At 39.6% G+C, this 26,015-nt stretch overlaps 1 protein-coding gene across 18 annotated transcripts in view; it reads left to right on the forward strand.

Moving 5' to 3' along the window:
* SYNE1 (spectrin repeat containing nuclear envelope protein 1) overlaps positions 1–26,015 on the forward strand; it is a 427,973-nt gene that overhangs the window by 332,365 nt on the left and 69,593 nt on the right. For all 18 annotated transcript variants that reach the window (XM_031456562.2, XM_064486565.1, XM_031456561.2 and 15 more), the window contains 12 exons: positions 3,619–3,774; positions 6,384–6,554; positions 8,570–8,703; positions 9,105–9,309; positions 10,979–11,161; positions 11,949–12,095; positions 14,146–14,300; positions 14,717–14,864; positions 17,073–17,167; positions 19,937–20,171; positions 21,757–21,951; positions 25,554–25,679. In XM_031456562.2, the coding sequence (XP_031312422.2) occupies positions 3,619–3,774; positions 6,384–6,554; positions 8,570–8,703; positions 9,105–9,309; positions 10,979–11,161; positions 11,949–12,095; positions 14,146–14,300; positions 14,717–14,864; positions 17,073–17,167; positions 19,937–20,171; positions 21,757–21,951; positions 25,554–25,679 (1,950 nt within the window). The remainder of the gene's footprint in view (positions 1–3,618; positions 3,775–6,383; positions 6,555–8,569; positions 8,704–9,104; positions 9,310–10,978; positions 11,162–11,948; positions 12,096–14,145; positions 14,301–14,716; positions 14,865–17,072; positions 17,168–19,936; positions 20,172–21,756; positions 21,952–25,553; positions 25,680–26,015) is intronic.

Here is a 26,015-nt window from a genome sequence, read left to right on the forward strand (position 1 = left end):
CACCTGCTCATTCTGCTGTTAGTGATAAGGATCTCTGATTCAGGAAAACTAAATGTTTTCCAGTGACTTAGAACCACTTAATATTTCCTCAGGTATTCTTGTTTATACCAAAGAAGTGTAAGCTATTGCAGTTAATGCTGTTATATTTTTTAAATAAATCAGTAATTTGTAATGTGTTATAGATTACCTGCAATGGTTCTCTGTAGTATTTCCTAAGAGCAATGGAAGACTAAACTGTGAAGCAATTCTACAGAAATGCTTCTTTCCCCAGGTCTTATTTTTGTATTTCAGCTTTCAGAAAGAAAGGTCTTTGGTAATGATCTTCCTTTCAACCAGCATTTTTTTTTTTCCTTTGGGGGCATATGTAAAGAGAGATATACTTAAGCTCTCAATCAAAGCTTTTTGGTTTAAGAAAGAAAGAGTAGATGCTCTTTTGCTGGGCTGACAAGCTAATGGATTGCAATTTTGCAAAGAAAACTATCATGTAGAGAAATACCTTGAAATTAAAAAGAGGAAGCTTCACATTGGAAGATGGATGTGGAAAATGGAAGACCAAAAATGTGCATCAGCTAGTCTCATTGCCTTTTCAGCTTTCCAGGGGCCGGTAGTGTTTCTAATTTAAAGTCTCAATTCTGAAACAAGTAAGCCAGAATTTCAACATTTTACTTTGAAAGATGACTTCCTAAGTTAAAATGTTTTCATTAAAATTAAAAGATAATTTAAGCATTAACGTTAGCAAGATTAATGCTTCCTTGTTACGTTGTTGTAATAAACTTGACTATTTAAAGACTGAGATGGGGGGAGGGGTATAACTCAGTGGTAGCGTGCATGCTTAACATGCACAAGGTCCTGGGTTTAATCCTCAGTTCCTCCACTGAGAGAAATGAGTGAAATGAATGAACAAACAAACAAACCTGATTACCCCCCAAATTCCTCCATTAAGAAAAATAAATGAATAAATAAACTTAATTACCCCTCCCCTCAAAAAGATAGAAATGATGGTTTAATATAACTTTTCTTTTTCTTTCCTTTTTTTTCTTCTTCCTTCCCTACTTTTCTTTTTCTCTTCCTAACTAATTTTTCTTCTCTTTAACGTGCTTTTTTTCCTGCCATTTTCCAATTTCTTTTTATGGACATGTTTTCTGCTTAACAGAAACATTGCTATCTGGAAAATGTAGCAGAAAGTTGGCCAAGTTTCAGTCCTTTTCGGACCCATATTTTAGCCTCTCAGGGGTCACACCAGGCAGCTCAGAGTGTGGTTGAGAGAAATTTACACCAATGCCAATTTGTGATTTCAATTGATTGGAAACAAAGAAGAGAATGAAAGTAGCCCGCACATTCGGGGCATCGCATATGAATCATAGTAGCCTCACTGGCAGGTTCCATTTGGCAGTGCCACAAACCTTGATAAAAATTTATTGTCATTTTTGAGAAATTGTTCCTCCGGACCAAAGTGTAGAATTCAAGCCAACACACTTACACTGGTGACTGGATTCAAGCTTTATTTTGTTTAAAAATCTTGAATATTTTTCCACTTTTTTACAGGTGATTTATAAATTTAAACCAACATAAAAACTGATATTTATGAATTAACCCAAGTTAAGAATGATTTATGAGAGCAAAAAATGTTAGGTTTGGCTTTTCCCTTCATTGATCAGAAACAGAATTATCTCTTAATTATTATTGGAAGGAAAAGAAAACACCTTTATTTTGCACACAATATATATTTCATTCCTGTTTCCCTCCTCGGTTTTGCTTTTATGCCAGCACAAATGTTCGGGGCATTTTTGAGGTGTATTTCTAGAAATAGATCATTCATTTAACATTGCCCACTTAAAAAGTTAACATCTATGGATAAATGAGAATAAATTTAATATCAGTGGTTGAATTTTAGAATCATATTAAAGACATGTTGGGAGGATTGCTTACGGTTTCATAATCTTTTAGAGAAGTAGAGAGAAAAATCCTTAAATAGTAAAGTCCATGATGTTTCTGTACCACATAAAGGACCTGTAACCCTAGTAATCCCTGTGTTCACTCTTGGGTTAATATCAAAGCTATCAAAATATTGACGTAATTGTAAAGTGAAAATGAAAGAACAGTTATTAAAAATAAAAATGGTCTCTTTAGGCCACTGTTGCATGCATTTCTAATTAATACATCAAGACAAAAATAGCTTCATAATAAAGAGAGAAAAATAAATACATTTGCATTGAAGCAGGGCAGGTTACCAAAGGGCTGAATAAAATAGTACTCTTACGTTTGCCTGGTTTTTAACAGCTTAAAAAGGATTTCATGTATACGTATGTTTATCTAATGTTATCCCTTTGAAGTAAGCTAATGTATTAGTGTTCCTACCTTATAAATAAGGTAGAGAGTGATTAAAAGGTGGGACCACACAGGATCAAAAACTAAAGGACGTTTGTAACTAACACAGCAGAGCCCGGGACGTCTCACTAGAACCGTATCAGTAGCACTACCCAGTCCCAGGGCAGTTACCCACATGCGGGTCACCAGGGGGAGGTGGAAGTCTTTTACAAAATTGAGGCATTATCCAAACTGAAAATATTCTGCAGTTTTCTTCACTTTAACCTCCATATCCAGTTCTGTGGGTGTGCTTCTGAATGTGAGAACGCACCCAGGCCTTAGCGTCCGGCTTCTCCCATCACCTCGGATGGATTTACACCTTCTCCACGGTTCACACCCGAAGGCTCGCCCCCAGCACTGGGCTGGGCATCGCGGGCTCGGAAGACTTGGGCTCTAATTCTACCTCTGGCCCTTCTGTGACCCGAGACAGGTTGCATGACTTCATCTCCACTTGTTCATCCGTGGAATGTTGATAGCAGTCTCAGCCTGTCTCACTGAGCTTTCCAAATTTTCCAGTGGCACTAAAATGTAAGTTAGGATTCCGATGTATGGTTAGGTATGGCTCTCCAGACCATTGCCTCATTTCATTTTCCTTTCCGAACATTTCAGACTGACAGGTAAAATGAGCATCCTAAAGGAAATGAGGATTTGATTCATGAAAAACGCCTGTATAGCCTTCCAGAGTCACAGAGAATCAGAATATTTTAGGAGGAAGGGTTATTAGAGATTCTGATTTTTCATCAGATGAAACTGAGACTCAGTGGAAGTTTCTAACTTATGCAAAGTGGCACAGCTGGACAGCGGCAGAAATGTAACTAAACCTTGGATGCTGGGGCCCAGAATACTCTTCTACTGCATTCCACTCTATGGGCTAGGATTGTGTGACATTCCCAACACCAAATATATGAATTTAAGGATATAAATCATAATACCATTTCTGACATATATTTCTTTCCTTGTAGCTTCTTTAAAAAGAATTGCATGGTACCATTTCCTTGTATAAATAGGTAATCAAATTTTATGGTTTTTTTAAGTCATGTTAATATCCCATGGAATAAAAAGACAATTAAAAAAACTTAAATGAAGGAAGAAGTACTGCTGTGGAGACCCTCTCCTGAGAATGATGAGCCTTTTGGCTTAGTAAAAGATTTTTAGGATGTAAGACTGCAGTGACTCAATTTCAGGGTACCCCAGAGTTCCGTAATAGAACAATTTTAAATGACTATATATCTTTTTTTCTTAACCTTTTAGGACCTGGAAGATTTGATTAAAGCAAAAGAAAAAGAAGTAGAGAAAATTGAGCAGAATGGACTTGCTTTGATTCAGAACAAGAATGAAGAAGTCTCTGGCGTTGTCATGAGCACGCTGAGGGAGCTCAACCAAACCTGGGCAGACTTAGACCACATGGTAATGTTGCTTGTGGAAAGCTGGCTCCAAGACCGTGTTTGCCGTCTCGTGTCCAAACATGACATGGGTTTTGGTTTCTCTAAAGTAACTTAGTAAATAAGTGTGAGATCCATACAGCATCTATTTGTACTTTTAAGTTCGCTCTATTCACCTCCTTTTAAAAAAAGTGTAGCTTCAGATATTCCCTGTGATAAACTTTGTCACGAATGTTACTTTCTTAATAATCTCATCCATTCCTATGTCCCTAGAAACTCAGGCACAGACAGTTCTCAAATGTGTATCCCCAGGTGGGATTTCTCACCTAAACTCTAGAAGAGGCAGACACAGAGAAGTCCTCTGTAGACGTCTCCCCTCGCATGACCAGTTGACAGTGTCCTTGAGACAACAGTGTCTCAACGTCCACGCCCAAGCCAGCTCCTGTGCTTCCCCCCAAACCTACACTCTCCGCCATCTCAGCTAATGACAGCTGTGCTCTCCCAGGTGCCTGGGCAGAAACCCGCGGGGTCATTCTTCACTCCTCTCTTTTCTCTCAGACCCACATCTAGTCCATTAGTATCTTGTCAGCCCTATTTTCAGGATAGATCTAGAATCCAAGCTCTAGCCCCATCTGTGTGGCCAGCGCCTAGGTCTAAGTCATCGTCACTGCTTGTGTTATTTTAGTGGCCTTCCCCAAATCTCCATGCCGGAGGTCCTGTTAAAGTGGAAGTCAGGTCACACCACTCCTGCTCCCAGCCCCCGAACGGCTTCTTGTCTCATCCAGAATGAGGCCCACACCTGCTGAGGGCCTGAAGGCCCCCCGGCCGGGCCTCCCACAATCTCTCCCCCGCGTCTCCTGCCGCTGCCCGGCAGATCCATGGTGCTCTGGCCTCCCCCTACCCTGGAACCCGCGGCATGTTCCTACACTCGGGGACTGGCCGTTCCCTCCAGCTGGAACACCCTCTCCGTGATACCCACATGGTCACGCCCTCTCCTCAGAGTCACTATTCCAAGTCACCATCCCAGCGAGGACTCTCCTGACCACCTTGTTTTCAGTGACAGCCCCTGCCCCCCCACCTTACACTCCCTGACTCCCTCCTCTGCTTTGCTTTTACCTGTATTTTTCATCAGCCTCTAACTTCTGATGTAGTCTTCTCGTTTGTTTAAATTCTCTCACTGAAACATATGATCTCTGAAGATATTTGGTAAATATGTGCTGGATGGAGTACCGAGTCCTCCCATGAGAAGAATGCGTGTGACAACTACTGCTCTGCACACACATGTCCCAGTGCTTGTTTCCCGCACTTCGCAGAGGTGGGCACACAGGCGCAAACAGGTTAAGTGACTGCGGCCAAAGCAGCACCGCGAACCGCCTCTCGGAGTTCACGTGCTGATCTCCAAGGGCAGTTTTCCAGCCTACGCTTACCTTCTCTTTAACCTGATTTTAAATCTATTTTACTCTAGTTTATGCACCTTTATAAATCATTGCAATTCTTTGGGAGCAATTTAGCATACAAATAAATTAAGTGCTGCTTTCACAGAAACAACTTCTCGTGAAAAAAAACAAACAAAAATAATACAAAGAAGAAGTAGACCAGTTACAAATTCTCTTTGATCTCCTGGCTTTATGTTCATATCTGTTCCTGACTTTCATAGGACAGGCCCTGGCACCTGGCTACACCTGTGAGCATCACCTCATTTCTGAGGCAGCATTTTCTTAGGCCTTCGGCCCATTAGATAGTACCTCAATTGGTTTCAACATTTTTATTTATGCTAAGAAGAAGAGCAGAGAATGCAGGTGCACATTAATTTATATGATCTCTTTTCTTAATTATGGCCATTCTTACTCCAAAAGAATACATTTAGGAGATTCGGGGTGAAATCCAGGAAGTCCAAAGCAGGTATCTTTCTAAATGATACAGATCAAATTAAAAACTTGTCTACTGGAGGTAAGAATTGGGAAAGAATATTCTTAGATGTCTTGTGTCTTGTCTTGAGATATTCATTACTCTGTGTGTGTGTGTGTGTGTGTGTGTGTGTGTGTGTGTATGTGTGTGTGTGTATGTGTGTGTGTGCGCCCGTGTGCGTGCACATGCCTGAGATAAGTTAGATAGATAGAGAGGTTTCGTTTCCTGGGACCAGACTGCCTATATTAAAATCTAGATCTCTCACACACTAACAGTATGACCTCAGGTGATTTTCATAACCTCTTTGTCTCTCAGTTTCTCATCTGTAAGATGGTAATAATGATTCGACCTGCCTCATAAGGTTGTTATGAGGAGTAAGTAATTAATGCATTTGAAACACTCATTTAATATATTTCCTAAACTGTGGTATTAAATATCGACCTTTTATTACTTTTATATTAAATAAATAATATATATTATATAGAGACATTATCTATATAAACTTTTTAAGCATTTTAATTTAGACCGAGTGGTTAAAAGTATGAAAGGCATAAATTTTAACATTGCTACATCTTATTTTTCAAATTTTTTAAAATCTGAGTTTATTTTTAATGCCCGACACTGCAACGAAGTTCTTAAACGTTAATGCTTTGTCCATCAGTGGAATGTATATTTCATCATTTTAAATATTTTGCAGTTGTAAGAAGTGTCTGTCTCTTTCAAAAGGTTGAGCAATTAAAGATCCTGCTGAAGTCCGTGCTTGACCAGTGGAGCCACCACAAAGCAGCCTTTGATGAGATAAACAGCCGCCTCACAGAGGCCAGGTACTCTCTTTCCCGATTCCGCCTGCTGACCGGCTCTTTAGAAGCTGTGCAAGTTCAGGTAGACAATCTTCAGGTAAGGAACAATGTGAACCCATCCTAAACCTTTTTCATTTGAGGAAAAAAAAAAAAAAAGGGATAGCTGCAAACATCATCCTGGAATATTGGTGTAGATTTTTTACATTTAGATTTTTTTTAATGTTTAAAATTGATTTTACCTGCTCTGTTTGTTATATAATCCAACTTGCTGGTGGATAACAAATTCTGGAATAGCTGGTATATAATTAAATGAGCGTTACAATTCTGTTATGTAAATATCCCCATGAATGTATTTTATAAAATGATTCTATAGCGAAATCAACCTCCTGGATCCATTGTTGCTGCCTTTTATGTCTTCCCTTTCCCTCTCTTTTTTTTTTAATTTTCTTTTTTTTATGGGGGTGAAGTGATTTAGGTTTCTTTCTTTTTAAACAGAGGTACGGGGAATTGAACCCAGGACCCTGTGCATGCTAGGCGTGGCCTCTACCGCTGAGCTAGCTCTACACTCCCCCCGTCTTCCGCTTGTCTTTTTATCCTGTTTCTCCGAACATAGTCTAAGGGATTAAAACAAAAATAGCAAAAGTGGTAAACATTTTAAACCATTGTTTTCCTTTCATTCAGCATAATGCCTGTGGGCTTGTCAACATGTATATGTAATCCTCCTTTTCTAGTGCTTCCTGCTTGGTTTCCTGTGTGTCCCTTACCACTGTATTCATCCAGAAGGGCTTCGCTGCTGCTTGGCTTAAACACAGCACAGTCCCCTGTCTCAGGTCACTGCCTTCAGTCAGTTGCTGACATCACTCCCCTGTATACCTGTGTGCTGGGCACTCTCACCTGCTGCTGCCTTTTCTCTCTGGCTAAATAATGCAGCCTCTGGGATGAGCAGGGCAGGCCCCCAGGGATGGAAGAGCCCAGCCTGTACCCTCCTTACTTCAGTCCACGTCCCTGGCTTGGCAGTCAAAGTTTATATGCTGCTGACCTCACATGCAGTCTTTCTGAAGGGAATACTCTTTTTTTTTTTTTTTTCTATTGGGGGATGAGGGAGAGAGGATGAAATGAGTATATATATAACTTCTTTAAACCATAGCTGTTGCAGATACGAAGAATCATAAAAACTTATTTTGAGAATAGTAAATTAAAAAACATATTTTACAACTTCGAGAAGGTTAGAAATACTTTCCAATTGAGCCTGCTCTGTGTTTAACAACTACTGTCTTTCTTTAAACTCTTTTTTTCTTAGCATTTTTATTTTATTTTTTTAATGGAGGTTTTGGGGGTTGAACCCAAGGCCTCGTGCCTGCTAAGTGTGGGCTCTACTACTGAGCTATACCCTCCCCCCAACATCTGCCATCTGAAGATATGAAAGACTTCAGGGTCTATTCCCTGCATATTTTGATTTGATGGCAACCAGATATCAGTGTTAAGTAGGATCGGATTTTGTCATCCTGCTTCACCTCTGGAGTTTTTCTAAGAACTGAGTCTATCGCTTGAGCAATATTTCCAGGGAAATATCTTTCTTCTAGTTCCTTCACTGGTTCTTGGTAGAAGACTCCATCAAGCTGACAGCCAGTCTAATAATAAATATTCTTTGCAAGGAAGAACACTCAGAACTTAGAGATGGTACTCAGAAAAGCTATACCTTCTTAGAGTCTCATTTCCAGGAGTTTCTGGTAGAGCAACTCTGGGTAAGTAATAAAATAGAGATCTGGACTCTGACCTTGAGCATCGAAGAGCACCACACTGTGACGCATCAGCGCCATAGCTTCCTCCTTGACGGTGGACTAGGGCTCCCTCCATGAGCTTTCCCAGCAGAATTCCAGAACCCGCTGTAAGGAGTATCAATTGTTAAGAATCCCTCTTCACACCCATAAGAACAAAACCATAAAAAAGAAAAGACTGATTATCTAAAGAAAGCTTATAAAGCATTGGGGCAAAGTCATGGTTTATGTACTTATATGTGCATCTTTATGAAAAAAGCTGTAAATTACTTCTAAACTTATCATTGGAATTCAGATCCTGTCATGTCATCTCTGATACTTTTCCTTTGGGTAGAATCTTCAAGATGACCTGGAAAAACAGGAAAAGAGCTTACAGAAATTTGGCTCTATCACCAACCAGCTATTAAAAGAGTGTCACCCACCTGTGACAGAAACTCTTACCAATACGCTCAAAGAAGTCAACCTGAGGTATGGAATATGCTGATTTCATATGGTTACACGTTATTTATTGCATGATCTTATTATAAATCATGATGCAATTAAATGCTGGCATTTTGAATTTGAACTTTATAGAGATTCTATCCTATTAATGTTCTAGTTTTCACAAAATGAATTTAAGGGTAAGTAAAAATAGTGAAGATATTTAGAAAAGAATTAAAACAGCTGTATACCCAAAGGTTGACCTCACGTCTACTGTCTACCCTTGAAATATGAGTGTGAAATGTTACTTTTTATTACATTAAGTAGAAATGAGACATCTGCATTATTTCCATAACCACATGAACCAGGATCACAAAAAATAAAATAGTAAATAACAGCATTTGGCGATAGGTGGGAATCTGCCCATGAGTGTTGGCTATTGTTTCCAGATGGAATAACTTGCTGGAAGAGATTGCTGAGCAGCTGCACTCCAGCAAGGCCCTACTTCAGCTCTGGCAACGATACAAGGACTACTCCAAACAGTGTGCTTCCACAGTTCAACAGCAGGAGGGTCGAACCAATGAGCTCCTGAAGGCAGCCACGGACAAGGACATCGCTGACGACGAGGTTGCCACATGGATTCAAGACTGCAACGTACGTCCAGGAACCATGGTGCTTTCCCAACACGCCAGTCTTAGCCTTCTCAAGTTTAGCAGGGCTACTGCTGATGTGTGCAAGCTTTTGCTGCGTCTCTCTGTGAGATGGTTATCCAAAAATAATTAAGTTTCAAAGAGCCTCCTAGGTTTTCAGAACCCAGTTGCCCATGTGTCAGATTTATGAGGTTACCCCTCCTGTTGCTTTATTTTTAAAGAGTTATTTTCCCATTTTTCCTAAAGGAATACAATCCATGTGAAAGATTGAGGCTATCTGTTTTTACAGAGGTGGTCAGTATAAGAAATGACCATATGAACAGTAATGTTACATCTTTTAAAAATCCACTGTTAAAAGGTGTTGTCCAGTTAGGTCCATTATCTCTTATGTAAGCATCTACATAATAATTTCTTCTAAGAACTTAATGGTAGGAAGAAGTCTTTCTCCCCTGATTTACGGGTATACTTCTTTTTAATAGCTTTTTAATATTTCTCTTTTTTACTGCAGCTGCCAGTAACCTACTTAAGGTTTTCAGGAACAATTCTCTTGTTTCACCTGTCACATGCCTCTTACTACTTGCCCTTATTTGTCTTTATTTTAATGAACTTGTTTCAAAGATCTTATAAACGTTCCCAAGTCACTCTATGAGAATTAGGCAAGTTAGAAAAAGCACGTAAATAGAAGTTCAGTGCATTCTAATACCTTGACATGAATAATGAATAATCACTTTAAAGCTGAAGTTTTAACATTTGCAGCAAAGTTAATTCTGTCCTTTTTTTCTCTCTCTTTCCACATATTTATCTTTAGAGGTTTGTTGCTTTCCATTTTCCATCCTCCTGAGTTGAGGTATGCCTATCGTAGGGTCTGGTGCTCCAAATTACCGCTGTGAATTTTCTGGTATCTCTGTCAAGGTTAAAGCTGTTTTTCCTCCTCTCACAGTAGTCACTGCGCGGGCAGACTCTGCTCTCTTCTCTGTGTCTGGTGGGGCACCAGCAGCAGGTGGAAGAATCCATCATTCGTCATCCCTAAGTGGTAGATGGAAACTGGAAACAGGGAGTTTCCACTGTATAACTTGAAATATGTAAGAGGGTCCCACAAAAAGTGGAGGCAAGAGATGACACGGAAAAGAATGGAGATCCAGACCACTCTTCCTCTTGCTCACCGGAAGCATAGCTAGGCTTCTGCAGCCACAGAGAGGGGAGGGGGTATTGGAACCACTGTGATATGATCACACACACAACTCCTCCCTTGTGTGTGTAATATTAAATCGAAAAAGGTAAAATGTAGCTCTGGGTTTTCAATTTGATATCAGTTACATGAAGAGGCAGGAAAAAAACTACTAAAATGTTTCCAGTTATTGGCTCTACCTGTAGATAATGGGTTTTTTTTTTCTCATTTATGTAAGTTTTTCAGCATTTCTCCAGTATCCTACTATGAATCTGTGTGGCTTTTATAATCAGAATAGTACATATAATTTTTTGAAGTGTTAATGCACATACGTATCTTTAAAAATCTAGTTCAATTCTTGATTATTTTTTCCTGCAGGTGAAGGTTATTTGGTGTGCTGATTTGAAGAACTGAGTGTTTCCAGATGTGTGGCCCTTTGCTGATTGTTTATAATTAATACACTTAACATGTTGTCTCATGATGGGCATGTTTTCATCTTCCGTAGGACCTCCTCAAAGGACTGGAGACAGTTAAGGATTCCCTTTTTGTTCTCCATGAACTGGGAGAGCAACTCAAGCAGCAAGTGGACGCTTCGGCTGCATCAGCCATTCAGTCTGATCAAGTGTCTTTGAGTCAACACTTGGGTGCCCTGGAACAGGCTCTTTGCAAGCAGCAGACGATGTTACAGGTACAGAGCTCCTGTTTGATGGGTGTTATACATTGGCCTTTCTGTGACACCTGGGCAGAAACACAGAAAAAAGAGGAATGTTTTTCATCATCGAGACAATGCCTCCTTCAAGACGGAAGAATTAAAACATAAACAAATTTGGAAGTTTCAGTGGGGTCAAGGGGAGCAGGGAGTCTTGTACTGATCTCTACAATGTAACTTTGCCCCTAAATCAGTGCTTCCTTCCACGATACTGAGTAAAACATGTCAGTTAATAACCATCAAGTAGCTTTAAAATTAACGTTCACATTTATATAACAATTTTTTTACTCTATCCTTTTTTCTTGTTTTGTGTGTGTGTGTGTGTGTGTGTGTGTGTGTGTGTGTCTGTGTGTGTATGTTTTGGAGGAGGAGGCAATTAGGTTTACTTATTTATTTATTTAATGGAGGTCCTGGCTATTGAACCCAGGACCTCCTGCATGCTAAGCATTTGCTCTACCACTGAGCTATACCCTCCCCCTCTACATAACAGATTTTTGTAAGAATGAGAATATATTTCTATTTGATAATGAGTTTAAAAAATTAATTGGTTAATTAATGAATGGTACATAGAAGTTAACTCTTAATTTTAGGAAAATTACACTAATAAAGAAGAGAAAATTTAAATCATTGTAGCCTTGTTTTTTTTTAAGAATGCCATTTGAGATTGACAATATAATATAAGAATATGAAAAATAATTTCAATATTCACTTGCCCTTTCACTAGATTTCTAAATACCAATTTTCTTTTGTGAAAAAAAAAAAAAAGGCTGGAGTTCTTGACTATGAAACCTTTACCAAGAGTTTAGAAGCTTTGGAGGCCTGGATAGTAGAAGCTGAAGAAATCCTTCAGGCGCAAGACCCTAGCCACTCATCTGACCTTTCCACCATCCAGGAAAGGATGGAAGAACTTAAGGTAAGTATATCCAAATCCTAGCCCCAGATCTTCTAGCTTCTGTCCTCAAAAAAAGGTAAGTATATCCAAATCCTAGCCCCAGATCTTCTAGCTTCTGTCCTCAAAACCTTAAGGAAAACTTAAAACTCTTGACGTAAGCCTACTTTTAATCTTAAGTTCCCAAGGAAACTCTTGCCAGTATGGCTTTTCTGTCCTCTTAGAGGAGTGATGGCAATGAACACAAGTTGATGTCACACCCTGTGATGGGAGACCCTTCCAGGAGCAGTCCTAGGATTCCACCTCACTCCTCCTTCTCCTGCCTGTCCCTGCCCAGGCCCAGCCGCTCACCTCCTTCATAGCTCTGGTACCTCCCTTCTCCATCACATCATCACCCTGATCTCTCTTGGACCACGACAGTAGCCTCCATGGGCCTCCTTGCAGCCACCTTTCTCCCTCCACCCCATAGCTGCCTGGATGATCTTTTTCTCTTAAAAGATTTTACTTAATTATGAACTGTTTTAAACGTTCAGTAACGTAAATAGAAGAATACAATAGACATGCACATTTTATCATGATTCCTCTGCTTAAAACCCTCCATGGGTTCCCACTGCTCTTCAGATAAAGATCAATGTGAATTATCAGGACCAGCAATTCCTGGCTTCCACCTTCCTACTGGTCTCATCTTCACCATTGTCTGTCTCTACCTCCGGCTGCTTGGGAGCCACAGTGCTTCCCAGCTTCTGGATGCCCAGTGTCCTCCTGGGCCCCTTTCTGGAATTCATTTCTTGTCCCCACCAACTGTTTCCCCACCGGAAGGAATCAACTCCTGCTCATTTTGTTCAATATGCTCTTAGGAAAGCCTTCACTTAAGTCCATGGTCAGGCGCCCCAGTGACATACTATCACAGCCCACGGTTCTTCTCCTCATTGTTTCATCTTGCCATCTCATTCTGTTCACGGGGTTAGGTGACTTTGTTCTCTCTCCTGTTGGAATCATGTCTTACTCTCTGTAAGCACCATGAGAAGGAATTGTGTCCTGTCACTTTTGTTCACTGCTGATGTCTGCCTGGGGACGTTCTGCCATCTAATAATTTGCTTTGGGCTTCAACAATTGGAAAGATTGATCCTTTCCTCAGGGTTATGAGCCTTTTGCAAAGCACGGAAGAGGAAACACACACAAGCCAACGGTGTCCTGACCTTTTCTTCTTCCTGTTGCTGATTTCCTAGATAGCATTAGGAATGCCCACAGGAAAACCAGAACAGGCAGCTCTGTCCTAGATGTGAAGGAAGGAAAGAGATCTGAAAACAGGCTGCTTTCTTAGTTGAGTCTCACCAGCTTTGAGGTTGAGAGTCAGGGACCAAAAACTGAAGCTTTTAAGATAACATGTGGTGATTTCAAAGCTTGAGTGGGATTGTATTTCATCTAGGGAGAACCCAACAAGTCTTGTTTGCCTGTCCCTACCACTTACTAGCTGGGTAGCCTTGAGCAATTTACTTAAGGTTTCTGTGCCTCTTCTTCTTATTGTAAACTGGGGAATAGTTGCAGTTCTTACCTTATGAGATTGTTTTCAGGATAAAGTGTGTTATTACCTGTAAAGCTCTTATAACGATGCTTGGTTCATAAGTGCTCAATAAATGTTAGCTATCACTATTATAACTATTATTATTATTATTATTACTAAATAATAAAGGAGCAGAGTAACATGGATAAATAAGATATAAAGGGTAAGAAATAAATCTTTTCAGTCATCAGCACAATTTTCATCCTTTATCAGTTCTAGCAAGAAATTACTTCTGAGTAAATAAATCAAGAACAACACATATAAACTGCTTAATGTCCAGTGAAGGATAGTGAGTCCCTGTAGCAGCAGTAGGGACAGCAGGGGAGGCTGATTAGGTGATGCAGCTTTTTTGTGTGTGTGCAGCCCTGGAGATTGCAAATAGGTGACCTAGAAATGTGTAGGAGACCAAAGACCAACTTCTTCCCCAAATCAGAAGTTCACAGTGTGCTTGGAAGGAGCTCTGCGTCTTCTGACCACAGTGCTAAACCTGCTTTTAAACCTTGCTTTCAGGGACAGATGTTAAAATTCAGCAGCATGGTCCCAGACTTGGATCGTCTGAATGAGCTCGGGTATCGGTTACCCCTGAATGATAAAGAAATCAAAAGGATGCAGAATCTGAACCGGCACTGGTCTCTGATCTCCTCTCAGACTACAGAAAGATTCAGGTAGAGTAACCGGGAGATGTTTTGGCCATTATGATACGTTAGTAGAAATAAGTTCATGATTTGTGTAATATTTATAAATTCTAGGTCTTTCCAATGATACTCATGAAATTTGAACCCAAAGTGGGAAACTCAAATTGTGAAGTGGTTTCTCATGTTTAATGTACTAAATATTGTGTCAATCAAAAATAAAACTTGCACATAAGACTATATTAAAGACCTATACATCATTTTATCATTTTTAAAACTTACCATTTAAAACTTTTATTTTTTTTCTTAAATTTTCCTTTTGTCTTTTTTAAAGCTTTGTGGGAGTCAAAATAGAATTGGAGGTAGAAAATACTTAATCCAGTTTTATATGCCAAAGGTGTAAGAAAAAAAACGACATTACCATTACTCTTTTTGTTTTCTTCTCTCAGTAAGTTACAGTCATTTTTGCTACAACATCAGACTTTCTTGGAAAAATGTGAAACATGGATGGAATTCCTGGTTCAAACAGAACAAAAGTTAGCAGTAGAGATTTCGGGCAATTATCAGCATCTTTTGGAGCAGCAGAGAGCACATGAGGTAAGTTATGCCAGTAGATTTCTGGGTAATAAAATCGTTTTAGACCTTTGGGAGATGCTGCATTGTGTCGCGTGGAAGAACAAAAGTGCTGTACCGCGTGCTGAATCTGCTCACATGCATGCGTGGTTTTGCCGTATTTCTTAAACTTGAAGTTTTGATGTCTTAATCACAAAAATGTGGTCCAGTCTTTGTTCCATACTTCGTTATAAGCATGTGGAAGGCTTCAGTACCCTGCAAGGTATCATGCCAGAATTGGGGTAAAAGTCTACTTACCAGGAGGGCCAGGGAAGCAGAGGGGTGTTTGGAAAGAGTGCAGAAGGTTAGATAATTTCCAAGTTGAGTTACAGACTACATAATATTGGCAAGGCTAGTTGCTTAAGAGAGTAAAGTCTTTGATCAAAAGTCTTTGATAAGTAAAAATTGTGAGTTCTTTAAAAAGCATATTTTTAAAATTTTTTAACTTTATTTTTTTAGGGGGGAAGGTAGTTTGTTTATTTATTTAATGGAGGTACTGGGGATTGAACCCAGGACCTCGAGCATGTTAAGCACCCACTCTACCACCGAGCTATACCCACCCCAAGCAAATACGGATTTAATACTAGGAAGTCAAACTACTGAATATCTCCCAAGTGTACCTCTTGATCAAATTGCATTATAGTCATTTCTCAAGAAACACTAAGAATTAGATAAAAAAGCAAATTAATCAATTTGCTCTTAGTCTCTATTTTGCTGTTTACTAGAATAACTAAGATGTTTCATGTATTTATGAAATACACACAAATGGATAGAGAGGATTTACCTAAAGCAGAAAAAAACTTAATGCAAAACTTAAAAGAAAATGAAACTATTTTAAGGCATGTTGCTTAAATTAAAAAAAATAAAAAGAGAATTTAAATATGTGTAAGGTATTTTAAAGGCCAATTTCACAGAGTTGACCTATGATGAAATAAAATACAGTGACTCAAAACTAAAATGGGATATCACTTCACACCCACTAGGACAACTACAGTGAAAAAAATAACATGTGTTGATGAGTATATAGAGAGATTGGAATCCTCTTGCATTGCTGGTAGGAAAGTAAAATAGTGAAGCTGCTTTGGAAGATAGTTTGACAGTTCCTCAAAATATTGAACATAGAATTACCATATGACCCAGTAATTCCACTCCTAGTTATACACCCAAGAGAAAGGAAAATATATGTCTACACAAAAACTTGTACCAGACAATTAATTGTTCATTGTGGCATTATTCACAATAGCCCAAAAGTGGAAGCAAACTAAATATCTACTGACTGCCAATGAATAAATAAAATGTGGTATATCCATTCAATGGAATACTATTCAGCAATAAAAAGGAACACAGTACTTATACATACTGCAACATGGAACAACCTTGTAAACATTATGTTAAGTGGAAAGAAGTTAGTCACAAAGGACAGTAAATTACATGATTCCACTTATATGAAATGTCTAAAGTAGGTGAATCCATAGAGACAGAAAATAGATTAGTGGTTACCTAGGGCTGGGGGATTGAGTAGAGATGGGGAGTGATTGCTAATGTGTATGGAGCTTTTGGGGGAGTAATGAAAATGGTTTAAAATAGATTGTGGCAATGGTTGTAAAACTCTGTAAATATAATGAAAATCATTAAATTGTACACTAGGTGAATTGTGTGTTATGGAATTATATTTCAATAGAACTGTTTAAAAAAAACAGTGAAAATGAAAGACTTTCTTTTGAGTTTTTTAGTAGTGAAATAATTTTATTAACTGAGTTAAATTGAAAAACAGTGAGTTTTAAAATAGGGTGGATTTTTTTTCCCCATTCTTCAACTTTTTTAAAGGTCTTAAGCTATTTTCTGTCTGTCTGAAAATTGACTATATTCTGCATACAGAATAAACCAGAATACAAATTATGTGTTAACTAACTTTATTGGGTGATTTTGAAAGAAAGAAGGGAAACATAATTCTACTTTCAGTCACTTAGTTTTAGTAAGCACAAAATAAACTTCATTTTTAAGTTTATCTTAATTGATGGTTTAAAAATACATTATTCCTACACTGCAAGATTTTATACACATTCTGATTTCAGCTGGAGATATTTTCCATAGCTTAGCTTAAACCAGAATTTTTGGAAAGTTGTTGAAGAACTGGTCACTAAAATTAGGACCTCTAAATTATGTTTTTCTTCCTCTTTTTTTAAATAACAGTTGTTTCAAGCAGAGATGTTCAGTCGTCAGCAGATTTTGCACTCGATCATTATTGATGGGCAGCGTCTTCTAGAACAAGGTCAAGTTGATGACAGGTAGGATCGCTGATATTATTACAAAGAAAGGTTCCAGTAAATTGGTCATTTTCTTTTTAATGAGTAGATTAAAGGACATAAATCCAATCTTCCTAAGGCAATTGTAATGCAATGGAGCCTCAGTAATTGGAGGAAAGACTTGTCTGAATCTCTGAAATGACTGAATATTGAATCTTTTTAAAGAACTACTGTTAAATTATATGAGTATAGAGTAATTGGAAATCACCTAGCCAACCTTCGCTAGTCATCTGCAAGAGACTGGCGTTAATGAATAGGTCCAAATGAATTATATCAGTGATGCACCAATGGTTTGTAAACAGATGCTTCTAATAATTCTCATTCGGTTACAGAAATTTTATTCCTCCAAGGAGCATAGAGATCCCTCAACCATCTCTCTGACTTATGAATGAAAATTTGAGACTCAGAATCGTGAACTGATCATTGACCAAGGCCACATGACTAAGTAGCAGCAGAATCAAGCCTAGAACTCACGTACCTGGTCTCTGGTCAGGACCAGCGGGTTTGTCATACCACGATAATGCCTCCATGTTTGAAAATGGCTTGCTGCCTTAAGTCAGATTACGCTCAGCCTGAAATTTTGCTTCCTCTTTATTTACTTAGCAGACTATCTCTGTATGAAAAATGCAGAAGTAAAATCTAGCTCCCCTTTAGATTTATGGTATGTGAATTGGCAATTTTGTCCTATAATTATACTTCCTAGGAACAATATTACTCTTGATATTTGGAGTACAAACCTCAAAACCTTATTTTATTACATGTGTACATTTTTCCCTTACTTAGGACCAGTAGTTGTGATTATAATTAACTTTTTTTAAAAAATAGAAAATAAGTCATTATTTTTATCAAGAGCTTTTTTTTTTTAAATATTTTGGAAGCAATTTCGGTTCTAAGTGGATATTTATTTGGAAGTACATGAAAGATTTTCATGGTTAAGCTTGGAACAACAAAATGTGATACCATATTTATTCTATTCTAAGTAAGCCAAACTTAAATGTGAGCTTTACTGAGACATTAAGGCCTTCAGAATAAGACAAATTCAAATGCAATTAACTTATCTTTTGCTTTATCCTCCCTACTCTTGTAACAATATTATAAAAGCTCAAGTCATTAAGTAAAATAAAATTTAGCATTCAGGCACAAGCCAACACCTATTAAATTTTAAATGTTAACATTTAGGGAAAAACACCAAAGAAATGAAGATGGGAGGATTGGACCAGAGGATAATTTTGAAAGCTGACAGTTAAAAAAATTTAAATGAGAGCATATTGACAAATAGGAAGGCCCCAGATTACAAATGTATTGTGTTTTAAAAGCTTGTTGATATGTTTTGCTTTTTAGAGTTCAAGTTCAGCATTGAGCCCAGTGTCACGTTTTGAGTAGTTCCTCATACTGTCAGATAGCTCAGGACAGCTTGTTTCTAGGAAGTGAGGATGAAGGCTCCAAAGACCTTGGATGGCTATCTGATAGGGAAGCAGGGTGTAGGGTATGCTTCATGGTGCAGAACATCCTCAAGCCCTGGAGTTGGGTGTTCTCAGAGATGTTGGATGCTTGTAACTTTTAGGAAAGTCTCCTGTACCTAATTCACCACATTTGGTTCAGCTGCAATTAGATTCTAAGTACCAGAACTTCCTTTCAAAAACAGAAGCACCTAATAATACACTTGGTTACAAAATCAAAGTTTATAGTGGCCCTAGGTAATAGAAGATGTCCAGAACATAGGAGCCCAGAATAGTAAGTCCAGTTCAGATGAGAAACCACCCTCAAGAGGGAAGAAGAGCGAAACTAGTAAAATAGAGAAAGCACAAGTAATGTGACACTATAGTCCTAAAGTATGTGAGTACCACTCTCAGCTCCAGAGAAACTCATTCTCTTTGGTACTGGGCAGAACAGTTGTAGAATTACAGTTGGATGTTCAAGAAAACTGATAAAAAACTACCAACATTTTTTAAAGGTAGAAAACACAGAAGCAGAAAGAACGAACAAAAAGATCTGAGACAAGTTAGCCTGACATTGAGAAAGTTGAAGGAAAATTTAGTATCTCTAAGTATATGGCCAACCTTTATTCCGAAAATGACTACTAGCTAGTTTTCATTTCTGTAAGAACAAATGGAGTGGGCTTAAAATGCAGCAGGGATGGTTTAGATGAGTATATGAAATAATCTGCTGACGATTAGGGCTATTTATTGTGGGGGAATACTGAGAGTTTATGGAGTACTGTTTTAAAAAATATTTTTAAATGACATAATTTTATTTAAGTGGCTTATGATTCTAGCTTAAATAACCCAGTTTTTTTTAACCAAAGTGGCTTATAATTGTAGCTGTAGACAGAGGTTATAAATAAGCTGTGTCCCTCATTTTTTCCTATGGTCGCACACGCAAGAGGGTGTCACGTGCTGCACACATGGTCCTGGGTGTGTTCAGAGACGCCACGCCCAGTGTAGCTGCTGCCCTGCACTCTGTCCCCTCTTTTGCCCTCAGAGGGTAAATGACAGTGACCTTGCAGATATATCTTCCACCTGTGCTGAGACCAGAATCCATTCACCGTTTGCAAACACTAGTGGTTTCACTGTTATTAATTTTTAAAATTACTTTCAATAGACTTAATAATAGATCATGGCATGATATTTGAAAACCTCTGTCCTGGATCACCTGTTAGGGCTTATGGTCATCGAGTAGTAGACATCGTTTGATTAGCTACCTACATCCAGGATTACAGTGGTTTCCCTGATGTAATTATTTCTTCACCAGGGATGAATTCAACCTGAAGCTGACACTTCTCAGTAATCAGTGGCAGGGGGTGATCCGCAGGGCCCAGCAGAGGCGGGGCATCATCGACAGCCAGATTCGCCAGTGGCAACGCTATAGGGAGATGGCGGAGAAGCTTCGGAAGTGGTTGGTTGAAGTGTCCTATGTACCCGCGACTGGTCTCGGAAGTGTCCCAATACCACTGCAACAAGCAAGGACCCTCTTTGATGACGCGCAGGTAAGGTGCCAGACACGCTCTTTTCCAACTGCTCCTGCATCTCCGCCGCACTCTTTACCCTGGCCTCGGTTCTTCAGAAGGACTCTCGAGTAAGGCTGGAATGCAGACAAGCATGGTTCCCAAATGTCAACAGAAATATACAAAAGGATTGCATTATGAAGTCCGTATTTAACGATGAACGTATGGTGAGTCCCAGCTTCTCACAAAGACTGCCTCCACTTCACACACCAAGGCCTCACAGCAGCTCAGGGGATCCCAGCACGGATGGAAAGACAGTGGCGGAGAAGAAAGACTTTACATTGATTATACACATTTAACTCACGAGCAATTTAAACAAGCCACTTAAGTGGCTCAGTCCCATGTGAGCTCTTTGTTTATTCCCAATCCAGCCCCTTCCTCTCACCAGCTGGGGAGTTTGGGACTCCATCCTCTTCCGTGGATACCTCCTCGCCCTCTCTTCAGTCCCTCCCAGGACATTTCATGGGCTCCTCTTCCTTTGAAGGTTAATGTTCTCTGTTTCCTTTCTTCTCCTCACATCTCTGGGAAACCTCATCTCTGCACAAGGCTTCAACTACTCCCTACCAGCAGAGGAGGGTCAGATTGGTATCTTCTGGGCCCATTCACCTCCTAAGCCTCCAACTGGTCTATTTAACCACCTTTAAATTTATATCTACTTGCATCACAGACATAATATACCCTGTGGGCGTCAACGGAGCCTGTGATCTCCGGACCAGTAATGCTTCATCAGCCCATCCCATGTGCCCAAACCATGGAAACGCCATCACCCAGGAACCCTGGAGTCATTCTAGAGCTGTACTCTTCTTTTTCTCTCCTCCCCAGATCTCATATACCTCAAGTCTCCATCCCTACCACCACCGCCTTAGATTTAGGCACTCACGATTTCTCACCTCAATAGACAACAGCTTCCCGACTTGTCTTAGCATCTCCAATATATGCCCTTTTTCCATTCTATCTTCCACCCTACTGCTTAATACTCTTCCGTGAGTCTCAGTCACTTTTACTATAAAAACCAAATTCCTGTGCAAGGCATGGTCTTGCCTCATCTTCTCCCACACTCTCACAGGCATCCTCTGTTCCAGCCACTGAAAGCGATGTCCAGTGTCCTGCATTCATCATCTTTATTGTGGGGAGTGCATTTGCCCATCCTCACTTCTCTGTGTGGAAGGTGTCCTCTCCCTGACTCCTGGTCCTCCTCACACCAGATCCTTCTTCATCTGGTTGTGTTCCTAATGTCTTTCAAGACTCAGGAAGCTTTCACCACTTGAAGAAGCTTCCTGTGCACCTACGTGGGCTAGCTGTCCCTCTGTGAGCATCAGTCTTGTAGAGTGGTTCTCATATTGCATCGTGATGGTGTTTAACTCGGGAGCAGACACTAAGCCTCCCTGTTGAATTCTTATTTATTTACACGTTGCTCCACTCAGGTACAGAGTACTAGGTCAGTAAAGCCTTTTGGAAAAAAGAGGGTATGTTATGTATGCAAACATTTTGAGCCACTGAAAAATACTTATAACGGGGAAACAGTGAAGAAAAGAATGAGAAAGTAAAAATCTGTGGCTCTTTTCAGTTCAAAGAAAAGGTGTTACTGCGACAGCAGGGCAGCTACATCCTCACCGTGGAGGCTGGCAAGCAGCTCCTGCTCTCCGCCGACGGCGGGGCTGAGGCCGCCTTGCAGGCCGAGCTCACGGAAATGCAGGAGAAGTGGAGATCAGCCAGTGTGCACCTGGAGGAGCAGAAGAAGAAACTGGCTTTCCTGTTGCAAGTAAGTTCAGCTCTTTCCTCCTGTAGGCCTAGCGCAGTTTAAAAAGCCCTTGTAATAGTTGTGCCCCGTCCTCGACATTGTTATCTTAGTGCACATCGTTAAGTCATACCCTGCGGTATTTTGATCCCCTGTGTCTTAATTGAGACATTGTCCTGTCTTGCATGAACTAGAAAAGTTTCCCAATTTTCAGCAGTTTGTCTTTCCGGAAAATCCCCCAACAAAGTAGTTTTAAGTCTAATAAGACTGTCCAAACGATGAATTCTGATTCATGGCCAGTGCTAAGCCAGAAGCCACGAGATGACTTCATAAATCCAGACAAGAATGCAAAGAGTAGATTGCACTCCCTAATGTAAGACTCTGAAGTGGTTTTCAAGATTGCTATCGCTTGTTTTATAGCAGGAAGAGCTATCCAAGAAGATACTCTTGAGTTGATCTTACTCATCCAAGCAAGATGCTATAAGATAAAATCTCCAGGAGGTATATTAAGCCTTTAGTTGGAAACAGATAGCCTGATCACTCAGTAAGTTTAGGGAAATGTAAATTTATCAGACCTCCCACAATCTGCTTTTCTCCCTCACTTTCCAATTCCTTATGTAACACGTAATTAAATCTGCAGTTGAATTAAGGCATGGGTTCTAAACTCAGATAAACCCAAGTTAAAACCATAATAAACCAAGTAACCTGGTTAACTCTATTTATCTAAGCCTCAGTTTCCTCATCTGTAGAGTGGGTATGATTACATGTAGTGCAGCATTGTGAGGATTTCATGAAATGGTGAAAGTAAATCATATGTCAGAGTACCTGGTACATACTGTGTACTCAGTAAATGATGGTAACTGTCATTGTTGATATTATCATCATTTTGAAATTGATCATGACTAAATAGTGCCTTTTATAGTGATAATCACCAACACTTTAATGAGATTATTAAATTCAGCCTGTCACTTTTTGGGTTAAAGGTAATAGCTAAAGTTAATGAAGCACATTTTGCTTTTTTTAATGCTTAAAGTATGCACACTCGTTGGGTTTATTCTACTGGATTTATTAAATAAATTATTATCTTACCTTCCGTGTAGGAAACAGTCAATCAAAAATGCCACTGAACACATGTTAGCGCGCCTTTATTTGCACACAGCACAATTCATCAGTAATACAATATGCCTGATTCTTTTTCCTTCTTTTTTGCTTTCAGGAAAGGATTAAAAACATTGTAACTCATTCTGTTGAGAACACGTTAACCATATGTTTTTCTTTATTTGTGATGTGATTTCGGGGCACATTTCTGAGACTTAATAAGGCGAGAGGGCTGAGTCACTGCATTTGCTTTTCTTGTCAGTCTGTTTGCTGGCGTATAAAACATCGACTTTGATAGATGTCTGCAGACCATAACATTTAGTTATTTCCTTATAATTCATGTAGTAAAAAAAACTTGATCATACCTTCAGATTCTAAGCCATCCTTGGAAAGGGGAACTCTTGTTCTCTTGTTAAAGTTTTATTTTCTTCTGGATCATACACTAGATCCCATTTGCCTAAGAAGGAATTTATGAAGCTAAACTCTAATGATTTTGCTGCCTCATTTTACTGTATCTTTTCACCATAGCTATAGTGCTTACCTATTTTTAGCTCTTAATTTGATGCTGAGGAAATACGCCAAGAATGCAGTCATTATCATTTGATGCCTTCGTGTTTACTTGTTTCACTATTGCCTCTTAATGTTGCTGTGAAGAATGAAAAGTTGACCTTTTCTCTTTTAGACCAACGACCATTCATTACCTGCATGTTGATAGATTTGAGAGGCTGTGATGATTTAATTGAGAATGTTGTTCAGTTTCAGCAGAAAGAGGATCTTTTGTCTTCCCTCACTGTGCCTAACTAAGAGTAGCCTGGGAACACAGACATTTTAATAAAGGGGAATTGGAACAAATCTGTCCAAAATAGACTTTGTGGGCAGGGGGCAGGGGGCAGCGTTGTTTGTTTTTGTTTCATTCTTCCTAGTGAATGGGAAGAAGGAATGTGGTTGTATACCCTGGGAAGTTCCCTGAAGGAATTTTAAACAGAAATGAGAATCGTGGGCCACACTCTCTGTCCAGTTAGAAACCAAAAGACACTGAGCAGGGAGGCACTGTGGGCAGCACGTTTTAAAGAAGACCGTTGTGGTAATGGCTTCTCTGCATTGCAGTGCTGAAAACAAGGCATCAGGAGAGAAAATAGAAAGAACCCAGACAGGAGAGGATTGCTGATGAAAGATGATGGAAGGGGTGATGTGAAGGGACGTGCAGCCTGGTTTGGCGCCAGGCTAACTACTAAAAGCAGCTCTAGTTGGGTCTCTCTAGAGCTCAGTAATTTAAACTGTGAGGAAGGTAACTAGAAGGGGGAAGTCAGGAACGGGGGGCAGTTGACGAAATTAAGGGGATTTGCTTAGTTGAATTTAATTGGCACTGAGACACCAGAAATGGGTTATTTTGTAGATGGGGTGCCATAAAAAATCAAGTCTCCATCATGGTTCCTTTCTTTTTTGTCTTTTACTTTCTTTTTTAATCACAAAAAAAGTCCATGTGTCTGAAAAAAATTCAGATAATGATTGAAGTATAGAGGGTACAAAGAAATTTCCTCAATACCACCACCCAAATCCTGGTCTCTTCTCTAGAGATAACCGTTGTTGCCAGTTTGGTGTCTAACCTTCTAAAACATAACCATATAATGTATGCTTTCTTTTGTCAGCTCATAGAGATCTGCCACACCCCCTGCTGCCGCCCTGTGCCACCTAGCCTGCTGTGCCGTGCTTCCAGGCGCTTGGCAGTACTTGTCATACAAGATGCATGCTTTTAAAAATCTGCATTACCTCGCTCCCTCTGCTTTTTTGCTTTCTATAGGTTTTTTACATTTTAGACATTTAGTCCTTTGTTACATACGTTTCAGTGCCATCAAGATAAAGCCAGTCAAATGCTCTGCTTTTCATAGTTATATATGTTTCTGCTTCTGTACCAAGTCAGATCTAAGTGGCTTAGACAATTTATGTGTGGAATTGAATCAGAGTCAGGGTTATATTATTTTTACATTTCATATCACTGCTCTCCCCTATATGTATTTTCACCCTGAAAGAGATTCCATATTCTCTTTTTCATCCTTTGCAGTGCATTAAGAGAGCGTAGACATTAGACATTAGTGTGAGGCATGGAGTTAGGAAAGAGGCAAGATACTGGGATGGTACTTCCACCTGCAGATAGATTGGGATTCAGGTAACATTTCTGAGTACCCATAATATTCTGGGCATTGTACATGGTGTCTTGACCCCCATTGTTTCCTGTAATCCTCCAGCAATCATAGAGTGTTTGTATTATTTCAGGTTTCATAGGGAGCCCTGAGATACAGCGCATTACCTGCTTAAAGTCACACAGATACTAAGTCATTCAGTTTAGAACTCAGCCCTTCTGATGCCACCTCCCATGACAATGGACGTGGACACGCCTCCAACAGTGTTCATCAGTGTAACTTGAATTCTTTCTCTCGGAATTGAAAAGAAAGTTTTTCTTTTCTTTTTCCCAGTTTCCTACCACCCACCCTCCCAATTCATGAAATTTCTTTCTCCTCCCATTCTAGGACTGGGAAAAATGCGAGAACGGAATAGCTGATTCTCTGGAGAAACTGCGAACTTTCAAGAAGAGGCTTTCCCAGCCCCTACCAGATCACCACGAAGAGCTCCACGCGGAGCAAATGCATTGCAAGGTGAGGTGCCGGCTTGAGCCGTTCACTGTCACCCACTTCTGCTTCTCCTGCAGTAGCGCCTTTGAGAGCACAGTCCGGCCAGGCCCCGGTGGTTGTCTCCGTGTAGATGCGAGTTCCCGGTGTTTTGCATTAGGGCAGGCAACTCTGGTGAAGCTTGGTTGTTGATGTTTTGTGGTTGATCAAATTATAGGCTAGTTTCTGGATTACCTTGAGCAAGCAAACCAAAATGTAAAACGCCATATTAAAAGATATTTGAAAGCTAGGTTAAGAGCAATAAAAACAATCTTTTTAAAGTGTCCACGCTGGAGGGTCATTCCAGTAGAAGAGTCTAGTTCA

This window comes from Camelus dromedarius, chromosome 6, assembly GCF_036321535.1.
Source record: "Camelus dromedarius isolate mCamDro1 chromosome 6, mCamDro1.pat, whole genome shotgun sequence".
NCBI classification, from domain to species: Eukaryota; Metazoa; Chordata; class Mammalia; order Artiodactyla; family Camelidae; genus Camelus; species Camelus dromedarius.